Source organism: Caretta caretta, chromosome 9 (genome assembly GCF_965140235.1).
Source record: "Caretta caretta isolate rCarCar2 chromosome 9, rCarCar1.hap1, whole genome shotgun sequence".
Lineage (NCBI taxonomy): Eukaryota > Metazoa > Chordata > Testudines > Cheloniidae > Caretta > Caretta caretta.
Window position 1 is genome coordinate 31,986,692 of NC_134214.1, and position 20,638 is coordinate 32,007,329.

A 20,638-nucleotide genomic window follows, 5' to 3' on the forward strand; every position below is an offset into this window, starting at 1 on the left:
AAATGACATTATATTTGGTACAAGTTTCAAAAAACTTCACACTTCCCTGGGCCAGCTGAAGAGCATTATAGGCCACATTTTTATACACTGACCTCTGTTTTTGCCCACAGAATTTGTAGGCAAAAAATATTGTGGGTGTAATTCTGCATCTGTAAGACTAAGGGCATAATCATAGAGGTCCTGGATGAATAATCAAACCTCAGGTGTGTAGTTTAAGTGTAATGAAGGTGTGGACTGGTGTACATTGTGAGGTGCATGCAGCTGAAGTCCACTTCTATGTCAGACAGGCAGGTGTAGGGGCTTGATCTTTCAAGATGCAGAACTCTGCTTGTAGAGTGCGGAGAGCCCACACCTCTCATTGAAGCCAATGGAAACCAGAGACATTGCACTTTAGAAGAAGTTTTTAGCATTTCACAGAGTCAGCCCCCAAATAAGTATCCTGGTTGCAGTGTTACACAAGAACTTATAAAAATGAAAGTTAGGAGTCCCCTCCTGAAATTGTTACTGCACTGTACACTTCAAAGGATGTACACAACTAGGGAGGAAGTAATATTGATTACTAATATATATTTTGTTAAGAGACAGGGACAGAAATCTATATAAATCTCAGTAAATGTTCATCTCTTTGTTGTAATCCTTGATTTAAATCCACACTTCAGGAGCAGACTGCTTTTGGCTAACCCAGGTACTACCTCAAATACTGCTCTTATTTTTGAGAAATGCTTGTTTTTTCCTACTGTGTAGTAAGATTTTTCTGTTGAGGACAGGAATGAGAATGATCTTCATATCTGCACTTCAGCCATGCTCCCTTCTATGTGCCCTGTTCAGCCATCACTTATTCCCTAATGCCTGACATCAACTTGGCAGATGGTTTTTTCCCTTCCTAAATTACCTTAATCAGGGCAGTTGGTCTACTTAAAAGATTACTATGGGAGAATCAGACATCTATGCATTATGTCTTAATGCAATAGTGTTTTATTAATTATGTATCTTACCAGTGTATGTTAAACCAATGAGCTAAAATGTCTAAATATTTCAGATTCCCCCAAGCAGTGAGGACTCTTTTATACCAGGTCTACAGTCATTCACAGTGAGGTAGCTTTCTGGGGGGCTAACTCTGTTCCTATTGGAGTCCATAAGGAGTTTTATCATTGACTTCATTGGGAGCAGTGCTTTAGGCCAACACCGAGTGCTTTGGACAGTCTCACCTTAAGTGCATTAGTGCACCTACTGGTGCCTGAAGTCTAGTGATCAGGCCTCATATGGATGTCACTGCTGGGCACTGGAACAAGTGAGAATGCCATGATTTTTATTGGTTTGAGCCAAATGTTCCATTGACTTCTCTAGAAGTTTTGCTTGTGTAAGGACTGCAGGATTTGTTCCTTAGTTTGCATAATATAAAACAAAATCTCCACTTTCTGAGCACCCTTATTCAGCATACTGAATAAGTTACATGTTACAGTTTTAGCTTTAAGAGTCAAATTTGCAGCAGCCTTTGTAATATTTGTGAGGGTCTCTCCTCATCAGGTGCAGGTGTGTACTATTTGAAGCATTGGACTGGTGAGTCTAGGCTCACCCAAAACTGAAGGCCCTCCCCCACAACTAAAGGGAGGAATCAATAAACCCAGGCTCCAGTAGATTACAGGCTACAGCAAAGGAGAAAACAGGAAGGGGATCCAGGTCAAAGGTTGAAAATCAAGGAATCAGAAGGAGATGCTAAGCAGAGAACCCTAGGCAGTGTCCACTGCTCCTCAAAGGCATTGAAGGAGTCAGCAAACACCACCCAGAAGAATTCTGGCCAGAGTCCTGACCAAACAAGGGACCAGAAATAGGCCCCACAATTGCACAGCAGCCCCTGCCCCCATACATCTTCTTTCACCTGGAGTGATGCATAGCCATTTTGGCCAGCACCAGGAGGAAGTTGATGGAGGAGGTCCTGCAACTTTGTGGGGCCATGAATGGAGGTACAGGGAGAAGTGCAGGAGACAGTATAGGGGACGCAACTGGCAATCCTATATAGACATGCACCAGGGTCTCCCTTACCACAAAAGTGTCAGGAGTTGTGGGAGTTTGTGAACTACACCAAGTACATGCCTGTGCTCACTGCTGTGTGGAGGAGCCACCAGGTGCAACCAGGCAGGGCAGCATGCAGAGTTCACACTAAACAATTTACCCCTCTCTCCAGGTTGCCTTCCTTTTCTATTTCTTCATTCCTCCTCCTACTCTCTGGATGTCCAGAGGCCCCCCCCTCACACACCTTTTCAACCAACAAAGCCATTTAGGTTTTGCCTTTTCCCTGAACCTTTCTATCTCTGCAGAGAAACTCGCAACCGATCTAATTTCTTCCTCACTGGTTAAAGGCAGCTTAAATATATATATATATCCTTTCCCCAGCATGCATTACTGCCAAGCCTACAACTCCCATTAGACCTTCCAGACTACATCCCCCAGAACACCCTTGTTTAAGGCTGAATTGGGATCAGGGTAATGCAAAACCTAAAGTTCTAAAGGGCCCAGCCCTGAAAGGACGCAACCCCCCTTATTACAGTGAGTATATCTGTGTATGTAAGCTGAAAATATCATGCCTTTGGGTCATATTTTGTGATTTTATAATAAAAAAAAATCAGGACTGTTTTCTGTAACAAATTATTAAGAAAATATATTTTCTCCCAAGCTGAAACCAGCATGTCAAGTGTCAACCATGAGCATTATTCAGATGTTATGAAATTCCAGGAATAAAAGGTAACCATCTGACTTGTAATACAAATCCATTATTTTATTCAGATAAAGCTAACTTTTATTTAATAAACAGTTGCTTCCCTTTATAAATATTTGGTCTGCAAACAAGTTTCTCACCAGCTGAAACCAAACTCTATAAAAATAGGGAATTAGTCATCTTTTCTGTCAGTTACAAATTACATGTTTTCAGCATTGTGTCCAAGTAAACATCCCTTTCTACTTCCTTCAAAAGCTTAGGCTCAGCTCAGATTGAAGGAACTAGTGAAAGTTAGATTCTGAAACTGTCCTGATGGTATGATTAAGGGGAGTGCCTGGCACAAAGGATTGATAAGGGAGACGGGTGAAATTTTTCAGATGAATAGTTTTTGCCAAAAAATGCAATTTTAACTGAACCAAAACTTTTTGCAAATTTGACATGAATAGTTTTCACTATTCACAAAACAGCCAGAGGAGGCGATGGTAGCGATGGTGGTTCCCCCATTATAAGAAGATTTGATTTGACCCTGATCAGCTTTTTTTTTCAAAATTGTCACTAAGCTGAAAAATCAGTTATTCTCATAGCTTTACCTCTCACCTCTAGGTAACTTTTCTCAATGTGATCTTAGTTAACGGTGCCTGAAAGTGACATGAATTGGTGTTCTCAGTCCAGTTCCTAACAGACACATCTGCATCACAGGAAGCTCAACCCAAGTTAACAGTCACTGGTATCCTTGTTAGCACCCTCAACAGAGAAACCTAGGAGTGAGTGAGGAAGAAGAATTAACTGTGCTCACTCCTAGAAACGTTCCCTTCCGTATGCTAGTGGAAAGTGTCCATGCTCCACTGTGCACCTGTGCTATCATTACAACAGAAGACTTCAGTGCCCATGGCTGTCAATGTGGCACCTTTTACAAATGCTACAACTAATATTTACAAATAAAAATAAACAATCTCTTATTCCCAGGGCACACATACCTCAGGGATGCATTGCCAGGCTGACATGTTTGGTCTACAAACGGAAGGCAATGGCCAAGAGCAAAGTATCTCATGCTAACTCTTCTTTGAAGGAACATTAGGCTCTGTTCTCAGAGGTTTGCTTGTCACGGCCACTCAGCACAAAGAGAGGCACAAAAATAGTAGCTAATTAAAGGTAAAGGATTCTAGTAGAAAATAGCGATTCCCACAGTGAGGGAACCTTTAAGAGCCTCTCTGAAGCAGTCTTCTAAAAGGACCAAAGGAGGCAAAAGAAAATTCATACAGTATCTATAGGCTTAGGGCTGAAAGGTGCTTGGCAGTGTATCTTTCCAAACAAAATCTAATTTGCCCTTTCCATTTACCCATCAGCCTTTAGAATCCCTCATCATAACCTTTCTAGAGTAACTATCGGGGGTAGCCATGTTAGTCTGTACCACAAAAACAACAAGGAGTCCAGTGGTACCTTAAAGACTAACAGATTTATTTGGGCATAAGCTTTCGTGGGTAAAAAACCCACTTCTTCAGATGCACTGGGGGAGGTAGGGGCTTTCACCAGCTTCCCCACCACCACCACCACCACCACCCCTTTTCGTCCAGGTCTCTCCAGCAATTTTCTTGCCAGGACCAAGTCCCTACAGCAATCCCCTTGCCAGGACCTTACCAACCACAGGCTAAGGTGGACTATAATGATGGGGGGTTGGCTCCCTGCTGTACCAAAGTAAGAACTTCCACCATGATGCAGACAATGCTCTGGACCCAATCCCACCCATTTCTGAGGGCCTTCACAACAGTGCTGGACACCCTCATCTCCTATTTTAAGTCAAGAGAATTGAGGGGCTCAGCCTCTTGCAGGATTGGGCTCCCTGATTCTAAGTCATACAGATGGGTAAATGTTACAGTAGATGTTGTCTGGACAGTTTCTGCGATGTTCCATCTCTATGATGTACCTTTCTTTCTCTTTCCAGCATGAAAGAGATCTATAAGGTCTTGTGTCCTTGACCCTATGCTAAGTAATTGTATCAATCAAACGGCTAAGTTCAGCCCCAGGATATACAAAGTTTCCTGTTGATTCACATAGTGGAATGCTTGCCTCACCAGCTCTTTTTCACCATTTCTACATTACTTCCATACCAAAGATCTCTTTCTGGGACAGGTATATTTTAGTACCACCAGGGGAATTTTAAAAAATACAATATAGTAAATTCATAATAAAATACCACTCTCAAAACATTTGAAAATAAATGAGGGGGGCCCAATTTTAAAAATAGGAAAGAAAGGGGCTGTAATATGAGGTAATAAAAACAAGCTGACAGTGCTGGATCTAAAACACTAGCGGGGGGGGGCGGAGGGGAGCGAAGAGGAGAGGGGTATGGTGATTTTTAACTGAAGGAAGACACGTAAAAGAGATGGAATCCCGGGGAGGTGAGTTCCGCTAACTTCCACACCATGACACCCCTCACAGCAAACGCTTAATCACCTGCCAGCTTCAGACACACAGATTGGGTCTTTCAGAGGTGGGTAGTATGTGAACAATTACCCATCAGTACGAGGCCTAAGGAGTAGGTTCCTAATGCTGATTCAGGGACTTGAGACTCCATCAGTTCCCCATTTACACATTACATTTCAGGCTTCGACATTTCTATTCCCCCAGGGCACGTGCTTATTTTTTGACAGACAAATAAAATATTGTAGTTCTCCTCTTGCTTACATGCTTGTAAATCAGAAGTAGTCACTGAAGTCATTACACTGATGTAAAAGTAGTGTGAGACGAGAATTAGGTGCCATGTTTTATTTCATTCTAAGCCTCCCGGGAAAGATTGGGTGAGCAGATTTTGGGCCTCTATTGGTTTGTTTTCATTAGTTTTGCAAGGCTGCTAAATGTTGTTGAAAAGGAGCTGAATCTGAGCAAACAAGAAGCCTTGACCAAATCAATCTGAAGAGGCAAGAATCTGAAGAAGAACTCTCTGTGCAATTTTTAAAAACTATTTGTTGCTTATGTAAAGGCAACCATAGATCATGTCCTATAGTGGCAACTGGTAGTGACAATCTCTATTGGGGTTTTTTTTCCCCCAGTATTGTCATTATAAACCCTGGGTTTCAGTTTCTGACTCAAGCTAAGCTCTTCATAGGCAGGAACAGTCAGTATGCTGTGCTCCTGTGGGAAGGACAGACCTCACATCTCTGTACAGCAACCCTTCCAAATGATTCAGGAGTAGCCCTGACAAGCTCCAACAGAGCCATGGTGTCTTGGCGGGGGGGGGACCACAGAAGTCCTAGAGGACCCTTGTATCATGAAAAATCAAATACAAAGTCACCACTCCACAGACTGATTGTAACTCTGTTATAGCACCATCTATAGAGTACATGATATATTTAAAAGCTATCTGAAGATAGAGACCTCACGCCTGAAGCACTTACTCTTGTGAGTAGTCTTATTGAACTTAATGGAACTACTCATAGGAGTAAGGGTTTCAGGATTGGTCCTATAGCTAATTTCCATAGGAACCATCAATGGTGTATAATAAGGTGTGGAAGGCTGGCACTCGTGCTTCCTCCAGCCAAATGACTGCTAAATATTTCCATTTTCTTAGCACCTTTCATATTAAAAAGGTACTATGAGAAATGCACATGGCTTAGAACAAATCACTACTGATATTCCTTGTAAGTGAAAGAAGGAACCATCTGGCAGCTGGAATTAATGGTGGTGCCAAGACTAACAGGCTACTGGGTTTCTTGGAAATTCATGTATGGAGGTATGAGGAGAGAAACCAAGATGAAAAGTCAGCACAGGCATTGCTACCTCTAAACAATGTAAGCTTGGAAAACGAATATTCTTATACCTGCTGCCTGCAATAAATTACGTTTCCATATTAAACTATATCTTAAAGTTACAAACAAAAAAGTGGGCCTAAAAAATGTAAGCGTTTCTAAAGGACTCAAAGAGAGGAATCCTTTCCATAGACCAAGAATAATTTTAAACTGTTATAATGTATCACAATTGTGCATTTTCTCTCATCCCCTTTAGGACTTAATCTTGTTTTTAACATGCAGATGTCTTTATTCTTCCTCCTCTAACCTTGCTGTGTTGTATTGTTTGTTTGTTTCTAATCATGTCCCTCTACAGTACTTCTTTTTTCTAGCAGTAGAGAGCAACTTCTGCAAGACTCTGCTTTGTATTCCTTTCCTTTCCCCTAAATGAATTTCTCTTGCCTTTTACTCCCTTGGGTAAAACAACAGACAAGGCTGGATGCAGCATCCTACTTATGAATCCACTTTTCCAAAAATGATTATTGCTCATTAACCATTTTACTGCTGGCCCTCTGCAAGACTTGAGCTGCTGCCAGTGTACTGCTGCAATTAGCAGAATGTTAAGCCATGCCTGTGACCTGCAGTGACAGCCAACAGACAGTCATTTCAAAGGGCAAGAAGTTCACCATACAAAATTAGCAGTTTGGGGCCAGATTTTTAAAGATATTGAGGTAATGTAGGAGTGGCCTAGTGGGATTTTCAAAAATGGGAGTTAAGTGCCTTAGCATTTTTGAAAATCCCCACTAGGCTCCTATATGCGTCTCTAAATTCCTTGAAAAATCTGGCCTTTGGGACATGTTTCTGTAATAGCGCTGAGCAACCCAAACTCCCATTGAAGCCAAGAGAAGAGGAGGAGGCTCACCACCTTACAGGATCAGACCCACAGTGCTCTTGAATTTGGTTGTGGTTGGATTTCTCTTGATCTTTTTCCAGGGGCGAGGGTCCCCCCCATCTTATGTTCATGTTCTAGTTTTCAGTGGGAAAGATGGAGTGAGGTGAAAGCCTCATTTTCATTTGTGTCCCAGCAGGACAATGCCGTTATTGACAGGGCCAGCCTCAGGCACAAACTTCTCACAGCCTCGTAGTACTGCATTGACTCAACAGCTCACAGGCTGGCCAGACACCTCCTGCAGCAGGACCAGAGGAGGAAGGTGCCCACTGTCCAACCCTGGTTTTTCCCCTCCAGCTATCCACCACTCCACTCTATTTGGGAGCTTTCAAATTATAAGTTTTGCACTGATTTTTGGAGAGAATTTCCAGATCCCAGGGTGAAATCCTGACTCCACTGACAGCTTTGTCATTTTCTTCAGTGTGGTTAGGATTTCACACCACATTCTTTAGCTAGTCTGTGAACTGATGTCTGGTTTCACACACAGATGATTTTCTCCCATTGATTGATGCTCATGCACTATATTACAGGTACCACTGTAGAAGCTGGAGGTTATTGTACATTCCCATACACTTTTTCCATGTGTAATGTCCTGTGCTTTTTAACTATTTTATTTTCATACTCTAATGATATTAAAGGAAGTTTCAGTCTCAGTTGGTGGGTGCAATGGCTCCCACTCAGGCTCTTTATTTATCTGAGACCTACAGCTGCAGTATTGCTAAATACTTAATAATGCAGGATTGCTCTGCCATCAGGTGTTATTGCTCTTTTATTATCTCATGAGCTGGAAAACCCCAAACTCAGGAATACAACAAAAATAAATACAGGTAAGATTTCTACCTTCCAAAGTTAATATAAATCAATAGTATGCAGAATCTAAGCATCTTCTCAGCAGAATTTGATTACTTGTGTGCAGGATTACAGGTGCAATAAAAATCAAGTGGTAATGTTTAATATTAACGTTTTACAACAACCTCATTTGCTATCAATGAATGGATGTCACTCAGCCTCCCTTGAGAAAATATCTGTAATGTGGTGAATACTATTGGTATTCTACATTCTATACAATTCTGGTTTTGGTCCACACACCCATTTTTATAAGAACTTTCTCAGGAGCGATGACACAATAGATAAGCAATAGCCTTTGACCACCAAACTGAAACATGACATTGATCGTGCAGGCTGGATGCATGGCATGGATACATACCTGTACGGCAGCCTCAGACTAATCCATAGTCTATGTACTAAATCCTACTTGCCTTATTCATATGTATAGTTCTAATGGACCAAATTCATCCTGGGTGTAACTCAACTGGATTTCAATGGTACTAGATAGAGAGAGAAGAAGAGATGGATTGACAACATAAAAGAGTGGACAGGAATGGACTTCACGGAGACTCAAGCACTGACACACAATCGTCAGGGTGGAGACAACTGGTTGATTGCTCATCAATGATGGTGCCCAAATGACCAATGCGGTTATGGAAGTGATGATGATGAGGAGGAGACAGAGAGAGAAAATTTAACCCACTGACATCAATGGGATTTGAATAGGGCAGAGGGGATGTGGCTGATAGTCTGTTCACATTACAAAGTCACTGTATAATTTGATATGATTGGCATTCTCAGCTCCAAAGACATCCAAGTCTGGAATTAAAATGATGCACTGGATCAAAACTGAAGTGCCCCATATAATGCCTTTCCACTCTGTGGAAGCTGCAGTAAAAAAATCCCCTCACTATCAAGACCACCTACAACACAGCTATGAACAATGTAAGAGGAAAAAAGAATAATCCCGCTCCGTTCCTCTCATGTCTACAGGATGAAGAATACTTTTTCAGAATTGACTATAGCCACTAGCTTTTCAGCTCTAGAGACCAAAGTTCAAATCACAAATAAAAATAAGCTTTGTGGTGTTAGTCAATTGCACCCTCTTATCCCATGCAAGGGATGAAACAAATACATGAATTTTGAATCAACTTAAAATGTGCCTCCTTTACTAAAAAAACACCCAAGGACATTTAATTTGACCTTCAGTCTTTGTCAACAGCTAAGTCAGTTTCAGCGTCCCTGGGCACATCAGCATCTTTTACATTTTAAATGGATTCGAAGGGTTTGTGTACAAGCAGCTTTAGTTTGATGTTGATTTTGCATCTTGTAGCCGAATCGATTGTTTTCTAGATTAGCAGCATCCTGGTAGGTGTTACATACATATGAATTGTATGGTCATATATAAAATTGTATAATTTTCTGCACTTGTTCACATCACAGAACCATCACACAATTTGTCACAATGTCTCTGTTCAAGAGAGATCTAGGACAGGAATACTGGAGGTATCACATGTCCATACCAGGAGAACTTGATTAGGGCACTAATTCCTGCTATGCCTGGTTCACATTAATATCACTGATTCCCAACTTTCATGAGTACTAAATTTACTCACAAAATATCAAATGATCCTACCACATTATAAAAATCATCATGTAATGCAATTCCCTGCACTTTTTAAAATGAGACTGCATGTTATTTGATTCAGATTCTTAGACACACACAACCTATGATCTTTTATACTCACTTTCATATCTTCTCACCTCATGTTTTCTCTGCCATTTTCCACCATTACTACTTTTCTAAATTTTGAAGTTCTCTTACGCCTCCCTTCTTAAAACTTAGAATAGGGCAGGCATTTTATTTTTGTCTGACAAAATGTTTGTCTATTTCTTTTTGCTTTTAATGGAGTAGTAGTAAAGATTAGGCCTGATCCCTCCATCCTTACACAAGCAAAACTTCCATTGACTTCAATGCAAGTTGTGCCTAAAAAAGGATTGCAGGACTAGGTCCACAAATTTATCTACATAAACTCTGCATCACTCATTTCATCCATAGAAATCTGCCCAGCTGCAGCAACAGCATCTGTCAGTTAATTCTTCCTGCAAAGTAGAAAGGTGGAGCTTAGATAATAGGCCTCATTCTGATGTCACACTAACTCCATTCGCTCTTGATTTATGTTAGTAAAATAATGCAGATCCTAGACCAATACTTTTAATGCATCGTGTCAAAAAAGCAGTCAGTACTCTCTCACCAAAATGGAGAAAGAGATTTTTTAAATATTTAAAGTCAAAGACATTTCCTAAAGATTTGCCAAGCTGGGGAGGGATAAATAGATCGAGCATGTCTCTTTCACATTCTTAGATACAATTCCTGCTCATCTTACTTACACCAAACTCCCAATGAAACCAAATGAGAGTTTTCAATGAATAAGGGGAGCAAGATTTTGTCCTTGGCATCAGAACAGCTGGTAAAATAACATAGTACCACATGAGAGATCCTAGTTCAGAAATTGCATTAGAACTCTCACACTCAAGTCAGCAGGATCTGAAAGCATCACAGATACGGTTTTCAGAGTCTCTAATGGCACAGCTTGCCTCACTTTTCTAGTAGGTGGCTGTAGAATGTTACTGCAGCCCAATTGAGGTTGTTCCCCCTCCTAATCAGAGTTTATGGAGCCCATGTGCAGCTACTATAAAGCAGCAGAATAGGATTATACGGGGGGGGGGGGGGAGAGGCACTTAATGAAGCAAGGGCAGATTAAAAAATAAAAATAAAAAAAATCAAGCAGCATGTTCTAAAACAAGATCGGAGTCCTTAGTCACTGCTCTTGGGGATGCCTGGGCTGGAAGTCAGCTGGACTGAGAAAGAGTCCAAGCCTGAAGGTCTGGGACCCATCTGAGGTAAAAAGAGAATATTTGTGGTGGTAACAGGAGACCTCTAATTGCACTAGCACAATACATTTTAATATGCATTTTATTAATGGAATTAAGAATCCCTTTCATTTCTAGCCATTGATATCTCTGAAACATAGCTCACTTAACAATCTACTTGCAAGTGTTCTCAGATAAAAGAGTTACACTGTTATTTCTACTGCCACTGCTGACAAATTAACAGAATGGGTATGTGTCATAAAATTGATAATTAGCATTAGCGTATATGCAACCTTGCACAATAAGCTTTTTAACTAGTTTATTATATTCCCGTTTCCTTTTCAAACCAAGTTGACATCTATTTGCCAATATTTTATCCAGAAGTCAAATATCTTAAGTCTCAGTCTCATTTAACATCTTGTTTTAGCTTAAAATTCAGTATTCATACAAGAAAGACATTACATGTAACCACAGTTTTCACACACAATTATCAACATTCTTTTATATAAATATATTTTCACAAGCTAATTCTTCTTCTTCCTACTACTTATATTCTTCCTAGAAATTCTTTGTATTTTCTGAAGGCACAATATCTAGATAAGCAATGTAAAATGTGCTTCCCACAGAAAAGTCTGTGGTCTAAAATCAGAAATCTGTGTGGCAAGAAATTGTTTGCTTAAACCTCAACATTCAAAGCAGATCTTTTAACAGTGTTGGAGAATAACAACACCAGCCTCAAATAAAGTCCTTGCTGGTACCTGCAGTTATCATATGACAGAAGTGAGAGTAGTAACATCGCCTACTTTTATCACATTTAATAATGGGCCTGATCCTCCAGGCAAAACTCTCAGCAACTGAGAGCATTTACACACAGTGAAGATCCAGCCAACAGTCTCTCAGAGTCAAAGGGTAGTTTTGCCTCACTAAAGACTGCAGGATCAGCCCAACATAGCAACAAACCAAAACCTGTATGTTCCTACATACCAGATACACACACAAACATTTAGATGACAGAAAATGAATAGTTCAATACTATTCACATTGAAGCTCCAGCTTTATTCTGTTTTCATTTATACCATCTGACAACAAGCATGCCAGAAGTATGCTTCAAGTATTTTATCTATCAATTGTAGTTGTTTGCACTACAATATAGATGTTTATTTAGTTTGCACACATGCAAACCTTTTCACGATTATAAAATGTTGTGTTTTTTTTTAAACACCATATGTAGAACCATTTGTTCTACTTAACAGTGACTCCTTGACATGTATTTCAAGACAACAATATTGTTGTGATGGCAAATCTTATGAATATATTATAGTGTCACTTAAATGTAACTTTTTAAATATAACTTTTTTTTAAAAAACCACCAATATTTAAAGAGAAATCTCTCTGGGCTCTACGCATATGGCCACAAAACCTGCACAGCATTTATGGGATTTGTACTTGTTTGTAAGAAAGCAGCTTCTAAACAGGAGATAACATGGAGAAAGTTGCACTCCAGCCCCTGAGCCCGACAAAAAGTATTTGTTGCTATCAAATGTGCATCTGAAGCAAGTACTTTTTCAAGCTGTATAGAAGCAATGTGTGTGATTCCCAGACAATCGAGGTAATTATAAAAATGAATATCATTTATTGTTTTCTTTATTTAGATCACATTTCAATATTTACTTTTAATACAAAAACCCAATTCACAATATTATGTTTCCACTGCAACCCATCTCCACCAAGACAGATGTCTCAGAAATTGCACAAGTCTTTCATTATCACAGTCACAACAAGAAGTCCGTAAACAAGATTTTGGTACTGAATCTCACCTTGGGTATAAGAGAGGAAAGGGGTTTTACAAATACCATCAATCCTAATCTCTCTTCTTTTTAATTGCATATAACCCAGCAATGCAAAAATGTCAATGTATATTACCCACAAATGGCCTTTGGAGGAATGCCTGGATTCCTGATTAATGCATTTGTAAGGAATACCAGATGTTTTTTTCCTCACTCCCTCTTTCTCTCAGGCAAAGAAGACTGTTTCCAAAGCTGCTCAGTGGCTAGCTGTCCCTTTGGAAAGGATGCTTGTTGGCATCCCCTGTGCCCCATTCACAGCCTTGGCTTCCTGAGCAGTGTTTTGCTTAGGTCCTTCACCTCTTCGGGGCTGTTGACCCTCTCATAGCCCAGGACGGCCATGGGCTGCTGGCAATACTCCTCGATCTGCTTGATCTGCTGGAAGCTCAGTGCTGTCCTCCAGGCGCTCACTGCCTGGGTGGCATTCCTGGCAGACACCACAAAGGGCTTGGAGGAGTAGCTGGGCCCACTGGTCATGTTGAGGGCAAACTTCTCCATCTCCGGGCTCACCAGCAGATTGACAAAGCCATACACCTGCCGCACAGTCTTAATGGGATCCACCACCAGGTCCTCGTAGCGGACCACCAGATAGTTGTTCTTGAGCCAGTCGGGTGGGCGCAGGGCAGTCTGCAGAGTCTTGGCCATGCTGCTGCAGATCACCTCCATGGCCCCCAGCGCATGGTAATCCGAGCCACCTCCCCCCTCCTTCTTGCTATTCAGCTTGTGGCTGGCATCTAGGAGGGGCATGCGGTGGATGCGGGGGTCCCGGCTCCTCACCACCTGTAGGCTCTCCCGGATCAGGCCGTGGCGGGATTTGATCCTGGAGCTGGCCACCGCCCGGGGGTCCCGGACCAGGTGGATGACTTTGAGCTGCAGGGCCGGGTCCTGCATGAGTGGGGCCAGCACGGCAAGGTCGAAGACTCGCACACCCTTGATGACCAGGGTGTGGTACTTGTAGCACTCGTCCTGCAAGAGGCTGAGCCGCTGCGGGGGACACTTCTTGCAGACCTTGTCGTCCACCATGCCCACCACCTCCTTGCGGTAGGCCGGGCAGAGCGGCGACGAGCAGATCACCTTGTTGGTGGCCGCCCCGAAGATGCCCAGCGTGGTGAGGTTCTTGCCGGCCCCGGCCGTGTTGTAGAGCTGGAAGACGGCCAGGTCGCAGCGGTAGAGGGAGCTGAGCATGTCCCGGGCCGCCCCCTGCAGGGAGACGGCGTCCCCCGGGTAGAGCTTCTGCCAGACATGCCACACCGGCTCGTAGAGGAAGAAGACCTCGGGGTTCTGGTTGAAGAGCTCCCCGAAGAAGGACGAGCCCGAGCGCCAGGTGGTGAAGACATAGACCAGCTGGCGCTGGCGGGGCGGCGGCGCCGGCGGCCGGTAGAGGGAGCGGATGTCCGAGCGGGGCTGGAAGTGGGGCTGCTGCGGGGAGGAAGGGGCGCGCCGGGCCGGGGCAGGCTCGTTGCATTGCTGGGGCTCCTTGTGCCACTTGTAGTCCAGCAGGTTGAGCATGGTGAGCAGCAGCAGCAGCACATAGCCCAGGCACAGCACCAGCGCCTTCCTGCGGAAGACTTTCATGCTGAGAAGGGCCGGGGGCCAGGACAGCAGCACCACTGCGGGGGCAGGAGGCAGCAGGGCAGGGGCGGCTGGCCAGCGCCAGCGGTTGCTCATCACATCACACGGAGCGCAGGTCCGGGGGGGCTGCCCACTTGCCCCCAGCACAGAGCCCTTCCCGCGGCGGATCTGGCATTTCGCACGCCCCGAGGGTGGGGAAGCCCAGGCCCGGCAGCCGGCCGCTCTGCCCCCTGCCTGGCGGGGCTGCGCCCTGCTTCCTAGCCCGTGCTCCAGCCTAGGGCCAGCGGGTCTCATCGGCTGCCGGCTCACAGCAACTTTCGTTTCTTTCGTCCCTTCATAGCCGCCGCGGGCAGGCTGGGGGGCGGGGGAAGGAGCAGCGATCTCCCCCGCGGGGCCGATGCACCCTAGAGCCGGGCTCTGCCGCCGGCTAGCGCCCGGCGCTCCGCTGGCCCGCGGCGGGAGCAGCGGGAGTCTCCGTTCCGCAGCCCCGCGGCGGGGAAGCGGCCGGGGGACGGGCCGGGGGAAACTTCAGGGTGCTGCTGAGCTGCCGATCGCTCCGAAAGTGCATCTCGCCTCCTGCGCGGCGGCGGCGGCTCCTCCTGGGTGGCTGCGCCGAGCCGCGCTCCGTCCCCCGCTCGCCGCCCCTCTGGTGGTGGTGGGGGGGTCGGTATCAGACCGGATGCGGGGAGCAGCGAGCCCGAGGCAACGGGTCCCCGCGGGATATTTCCCCGGCTTCCCCCCGCATGGGTCAGAAACGCCTTTGCGATGGCCGGCCCGGCACCAGCTCCGGCGGGTGACCCCGCGCCCCGCAGCAGCCCGTGGCGCTCGGCAGTCACCCCCGCGGCACCATGGCAAGCCCAGCGGTCTGAGCGAGAGACTTGGAGCACGAGCTGCTTCTCCGCACCCCCGGCTGCCGGGGCGGGAGCCACAAGCGCGCACAGCCAAACGGAGCCGCCCGCCCGCCCGCCTATGGAACGGGTTGCGGGGCGCTAGCCTAAAAGGCACGCGGCCCCGCCTCCCCTCCGGCCCCGCGCTCCCCTATTGGGAGCTGCAGCCATCACTCCTCTGGCTTTCTCCGCCCCGCTCTGCAATGGTTGCTCTCGCTGCGGCTGGGGAGGGCGGCCGCGCTAAAAGGGCGCTGCGCAGCGCAGCCCCGCAATGGCCGGCTTGGGTCCAACACCTGGTCCTGGGAGAGTTGAGGGGAAAGTTTTCGAAACAGCCGGGCTCCGGCCTGCCCTGAGAAAAGGGCTCAGTCTGGTAGGTGCTGGCGCTAGGTACCCCTTCAGGGGAGGCTCATCACTAGCCCCCTGCCACATTCGTGGCCATGGAAATGCCTCAGGGAGCGTGAATTCGGGACCTTTGTGTGCGTTTACCCTGTACTGTACAGATTTCACGGGAGAAACCAGCATTTCTCAAACTAGAGATCCTGACCCAAAAGGGAGTTGGGGGGAGAGGGGTGGCTGCAAGGTTATTTTAGGGGGTCGCAGTCTTGTCACCCTTTCTTCTGTGCTGCCTTCACAGCTTGATGGCCAGAGAGCCGTGGCTGTTGGCCAAGCTCCCAGCTCTGCAGGCAGCAGCACAGTGGTACTGTGCCATCCTTACTTCTGCGCGACTGCTGGCAGCGGCCCTGCCTTCAGAGCTGGGCTCCTGGCCAGCAGCCGCAGCTCTCCAGCTGCCCAGCTCTGAAGGCAGTGCGCCGCCAGCAGCAGCGCAGAAGTAAGGGTCGCAGCACTGCAACTCCCCCCTACAATAACCTTGCCCCACCCCCAGACAACTCCTTTTTGTGTCAGGACCCCTACAATTACACCACCATGAAATTTCAGATTTAAATATCTAAAATCGTGACATTTATGATTTTTAAAATCCTATGACCGTGATATTGACAAAATGGACCGTGACTTTAGTAGGGCCCTACTCATCACCACTGCTACACTATGCTTGCTGCTCAGCCCTGCGAGCTGGCTGACAGCTAGCAGCATTTCCTCTGCCTTGAGTAATAATGACTTCCCCTTTTATAACACTGCCTCATACAGGAACTCTGGGACTGAGCCCAAACCAATCTCCTGCCACCATGTCTTGGGCATTAGTCACACGCCTCTTTTTTCCTTCCTCATCTTCCACCACTGCCTGCCCGCTAAAGAAATGGGTACAAGAGTGTCACAGGCCTAAGTCCTGACTCCGCAGACCCCACACAAAGACTACAAGGGATGGCAGCTCTGTCCTGTAATGTTAAGGAGGGGCTGGGTCTACTGTAAAAATCCCATTTCCCAAATGTTGTGCTAACTGGGGTTGCTACTTTTTGCCATATCCAAAATCATGCAATAAATGACATTGAGAAGCAGCAATTACTTCCCTGGGGCCCTGAGTGACTTTTGGTAGAAATTTGGAGTATCCACAAGCATAGGGTGACCATATTTCCACCCAGTTCCACCCCCTCTCCCAAGAATGCTACACCCTCGCACCTCTCCCCTCTCCCCCAGCGCCTCCTGATGCCATGAAACATCTGATCTGTGGCAGGCAGGTGGTAGGCGCTGAGAGGGAGGCCCTGATCAGCAGGGCCCACCAGCATGCAGGAGGCACTGAGGGGAGGGGGAGGTTCTGGTATGGGGGCTACACACCCCCAGACACTTGTTTCCCCGTTTGCCTCCTCACCCCACCTGCCCGGCTCACCTGCTTGCCTGCGGGGGCCCACAAAGCGCAGAGGCTGGGGCCACCACCTTGCCAAGGGATGGCTCTGGGTCACCCTACACAAGTGAAAAATGAAAACAAAACTCAGATGACAAAAATTACACAAAAATATAAATTGTCCAAGCTCCCATGTCCACCATGAAGTTTGCGAACCATAGCAACCCTGGCCCAGGTTTTGGGCTTTTGCAGTGAAAAAAGATCAAGAGTTTTCTCACAAAAGTTCTAATCTGCACCTCTCTCTCTCTTCTTGGCCTTCTACGCTTTCCTTGTGGCACCTTAGAGACTAACCAATTTATCTGAGCATGAGCTTTCGTGAGCTACAGCTCACTTCATCGGATGCATGCCGTGGAAACTGCAGCAGACTTTATTTATACACAGAGAATATGAAAAAATACCTCCTCCCACCCCACTGTCCTGCTGGTAATAGCTTATCTAAAGTGATCATCAGGTGGGCCATTTCCAGCACAAATCCAGGTTTTCTCACCCTCCACCCCCCCACACAAATTCACTCTCCTGCTGGTGATAGCCCAGCCAAAGTGACAACTCTTTACACAATGTGCATGATAATAAAGTTGGGCCATTTCCAGCACAAATCCAGGTTTTCTCACATCCCCCCCACCCCCATACACACACAAACAGCAGGAGAGTGAGTTTGTGTGTGTATGGGGGTGGGGGGGATGTGAGAAAACCTGGATTTGTGCTGGAAATGGCCCACCTTAATTATGCACATTGTAGGGAGAATGGTCACTTTGGATGAGCTATTACCAGCAGGATAGTGAGTTTGTGTGTGTGGTTTTTGGGAGGGGGGTGAGGGGGTGAGAGAACCTGGATTTGTGCAGGAAATGGCCCAACTTTATTATCATGCACATTGTGTAAAGAGTTGTCACTTTGGCTGGGCTATCACCAGCAGGAGAGTGAATTTGTGTGGGGGGGCGGAGGGTGAGAAAACCTGGATTTGTGCTGGAAATGGCCCACCTGATGATCACTTTAGATAAGCTATTACCAGCAGGACAGTGGGGTGGGAGGAGGTATTTTTTCATATTCTCTGTGTATAAATAAAGTCTGCTGCAGTTTCCACGGCATGCATCCGATGAAGTGAGCTGTAGCTCACGAAAGCTCATGCTCAAATAAATTAGTTAGTCTCTAAGGTGCCACAAGTACTCCTTTTCTTTTTGCGAATACAGACTAACACGGCTGTTACTCTGAAACCTACGCTTTCCTTGTTTCCGACCTGATCTAAATACACAACATTTAAATTATGTTAGGGAAGACAAGACCATTTAGAAAAGCATCTAACCCAGAGTGTATGTCCAGTCTACAACTTAATTATTTTCAGTTGTGTTTAAGAATCTTTTTTGGAGGGTTTATCTTAAACACAGTTTAGTATGAACCCATCTATTTTTACTGTCAATGGGACTGTACAGAGCAGGGCCAATACAGACAATGCTGCCAGATTAGCATGCACATAGCCAGCCCCTATGAGCAGGTTGAAAATACTAATGCAATATTTACTGCTATTGCTTCACAGCCCTATGCTCTGAAGATAGAGCTGCTTTGTGCCATAAAAACTTGAGCAAAATAGGCCAGTGAAAACACTGTCTGGAATCTTGGGAAATATCTTCCCTTGTCCCATGATTCTATTCATTGCAAAGTGCTGTACACGTTCCAGTCCTCTATTGCTGTGGTGTAAATGTTTTTGTTTTAGGACATTTGTGCAGCTTAAATCATGTTACGTTAAATTATTTTCAATACTTCTGTGCTAGTGTGCACGGGACATTTACTAATGACTTTACAGTATCATTGCTGCTGCACCTAATAGGAACAGATCATTTTAAAGATAATATTCAATTCATCACTCACTTTGTTTTTGGATGTGTTTGGCAGGGAATAGAGTTTTTTCACCAGGCCTAATTCACCCAATAATTTTAGGTATCCAGTAGGACTTTGCTTCCTGAAGTGTGTTATTTTAATAGGGCCAGTTGATATATTTACTCAGGTTGACTAGCAACTTAAATAAACTGTTATGCCCGTTGATTTCAATGAGACTGCTGAAGGAGTGAGTTATTACTTAACATGAGTAATGTATCAGAATCTAGCCTATAAAATGGGATGGGATGTACATTCTGCCTCGTAACAATTAATAAATTTCATCCAGTGCAATTATACTAGACACTCAGGTGGAACCTTCAGCAGGCACAGGCTGTTATTTTTGGAGAGTTAGCCTTCCTGAAACTCAAAAATTACTCTCGCATTTAAAAATAAATTTGACCCACCAGCTGCCATAGACATTTGAAAACAAAAACAAAGTGATGATTCTCACATGAGTTATATTACTGGCTTCAGTGGTGCTACTCACAGGAGTAAGGGTTCCACAGTCAGGCTTGGGCAGTTGTTTCAAGTCATGAGATTTATTTTTCCCCATTACTATTTTGATGGTCCACCCTACAAACTCAGACCTGGTCTATATTGGCTGTGTATTGGCACAACTATTGGTAAGGACTGCAGATTTTTCCCAAAATACTTATAGTTACAGTCCTAATGTATACACAGTTGTACTGGCATAAAGGTGCCATGTGCTGACCTAATTTATTCCTCTTCTTGTATGGGAAAAAGTTACACCAATATTACTGCATCCAAAGTAGGAGCGTTGTACCACTTGAACTGTACCAGTATAGTTAAAGCAGTACAACTTTTTTGTGGAGACAAGACATAACAAAATGATTCCGCATTGAAGGTGGTTCAGAAGCAGCAGTTTGGAATAAGCCCATCCTGATTTTCCATTCAATGTAGCACACAAATAACATACCCTGCGAATCATCATTGGGTGGCATGAAATTTGGCAGCAAATTATCTTGAGACTTTCCCAAAATAGGTTTCATTTCTGGGGATTTCAAAGAATTCTTCCCAAGGGAATTGTTTCACCGGATCAGCAAAAGTGTCAGCCTGATTCACTGATTTTGGAATGCACAGACCTGTCTGTCCCTCGAGCCATGCCCACATTACTAACAGAATATATGGTCGACTTTAGCATGACAATTCCACTTTGAAACAAACTGCTTGGAAATCTTAGTCAGCCTTCAGCTTCATAATCTTCACTATCATAGTCTGCCACTACTAATAGCATAGCAATGTCAAACAGCTTTGAGAGTAGGGCCTACTTTAGCTTCAGTTCTCCTAACATCTGCTTACATATTCTTTTAACCCTCATCACCAGAGTATTTTACACCTCCTAAGTATTTATGGATTTATCCTCACAGTGCCCCAAAGAGGTAGGAAAGTAATGTTATTTCCATTTTACAGATGGAAAACTTGGGTGACCAGACAGCAAGTATGAAATATCAGGACAGGGGTGGGGCGTAATAGGTGCCTATATGAGACAAAGCCCCAAATATCGGGACTGTCCCTATAAAATCAGGACATCTGGTCACCCTATGGAAAACCA

General features: G+C 44.8%; 1 protein-coding gene across 1 annotated transcript; it reads right to left on the reverse strand.

The window, feature by feature from the left end:
- Nucleotides 1-11,396: 11,396 nt before the first annotated feature.
- Nucleotides 11,397-15,481, reverse strand: CHST2 (carbohydrate sulfotransferase 2). The gene has a single exon (XM_048864711.2). It carries the CDS (start codon nt 14,800-14,802, stop codon nt 13,192-13,194), a length of 1,611 nt encoding a protein of 536 aa, XP_048720668.1. The 5' UTR covers nt 14,803-15,481; the 3' UTR covers nt 11,397-13,191.
- Nucleotides 15,482-20,638: the final 5,157 nt, after the last annotated feature.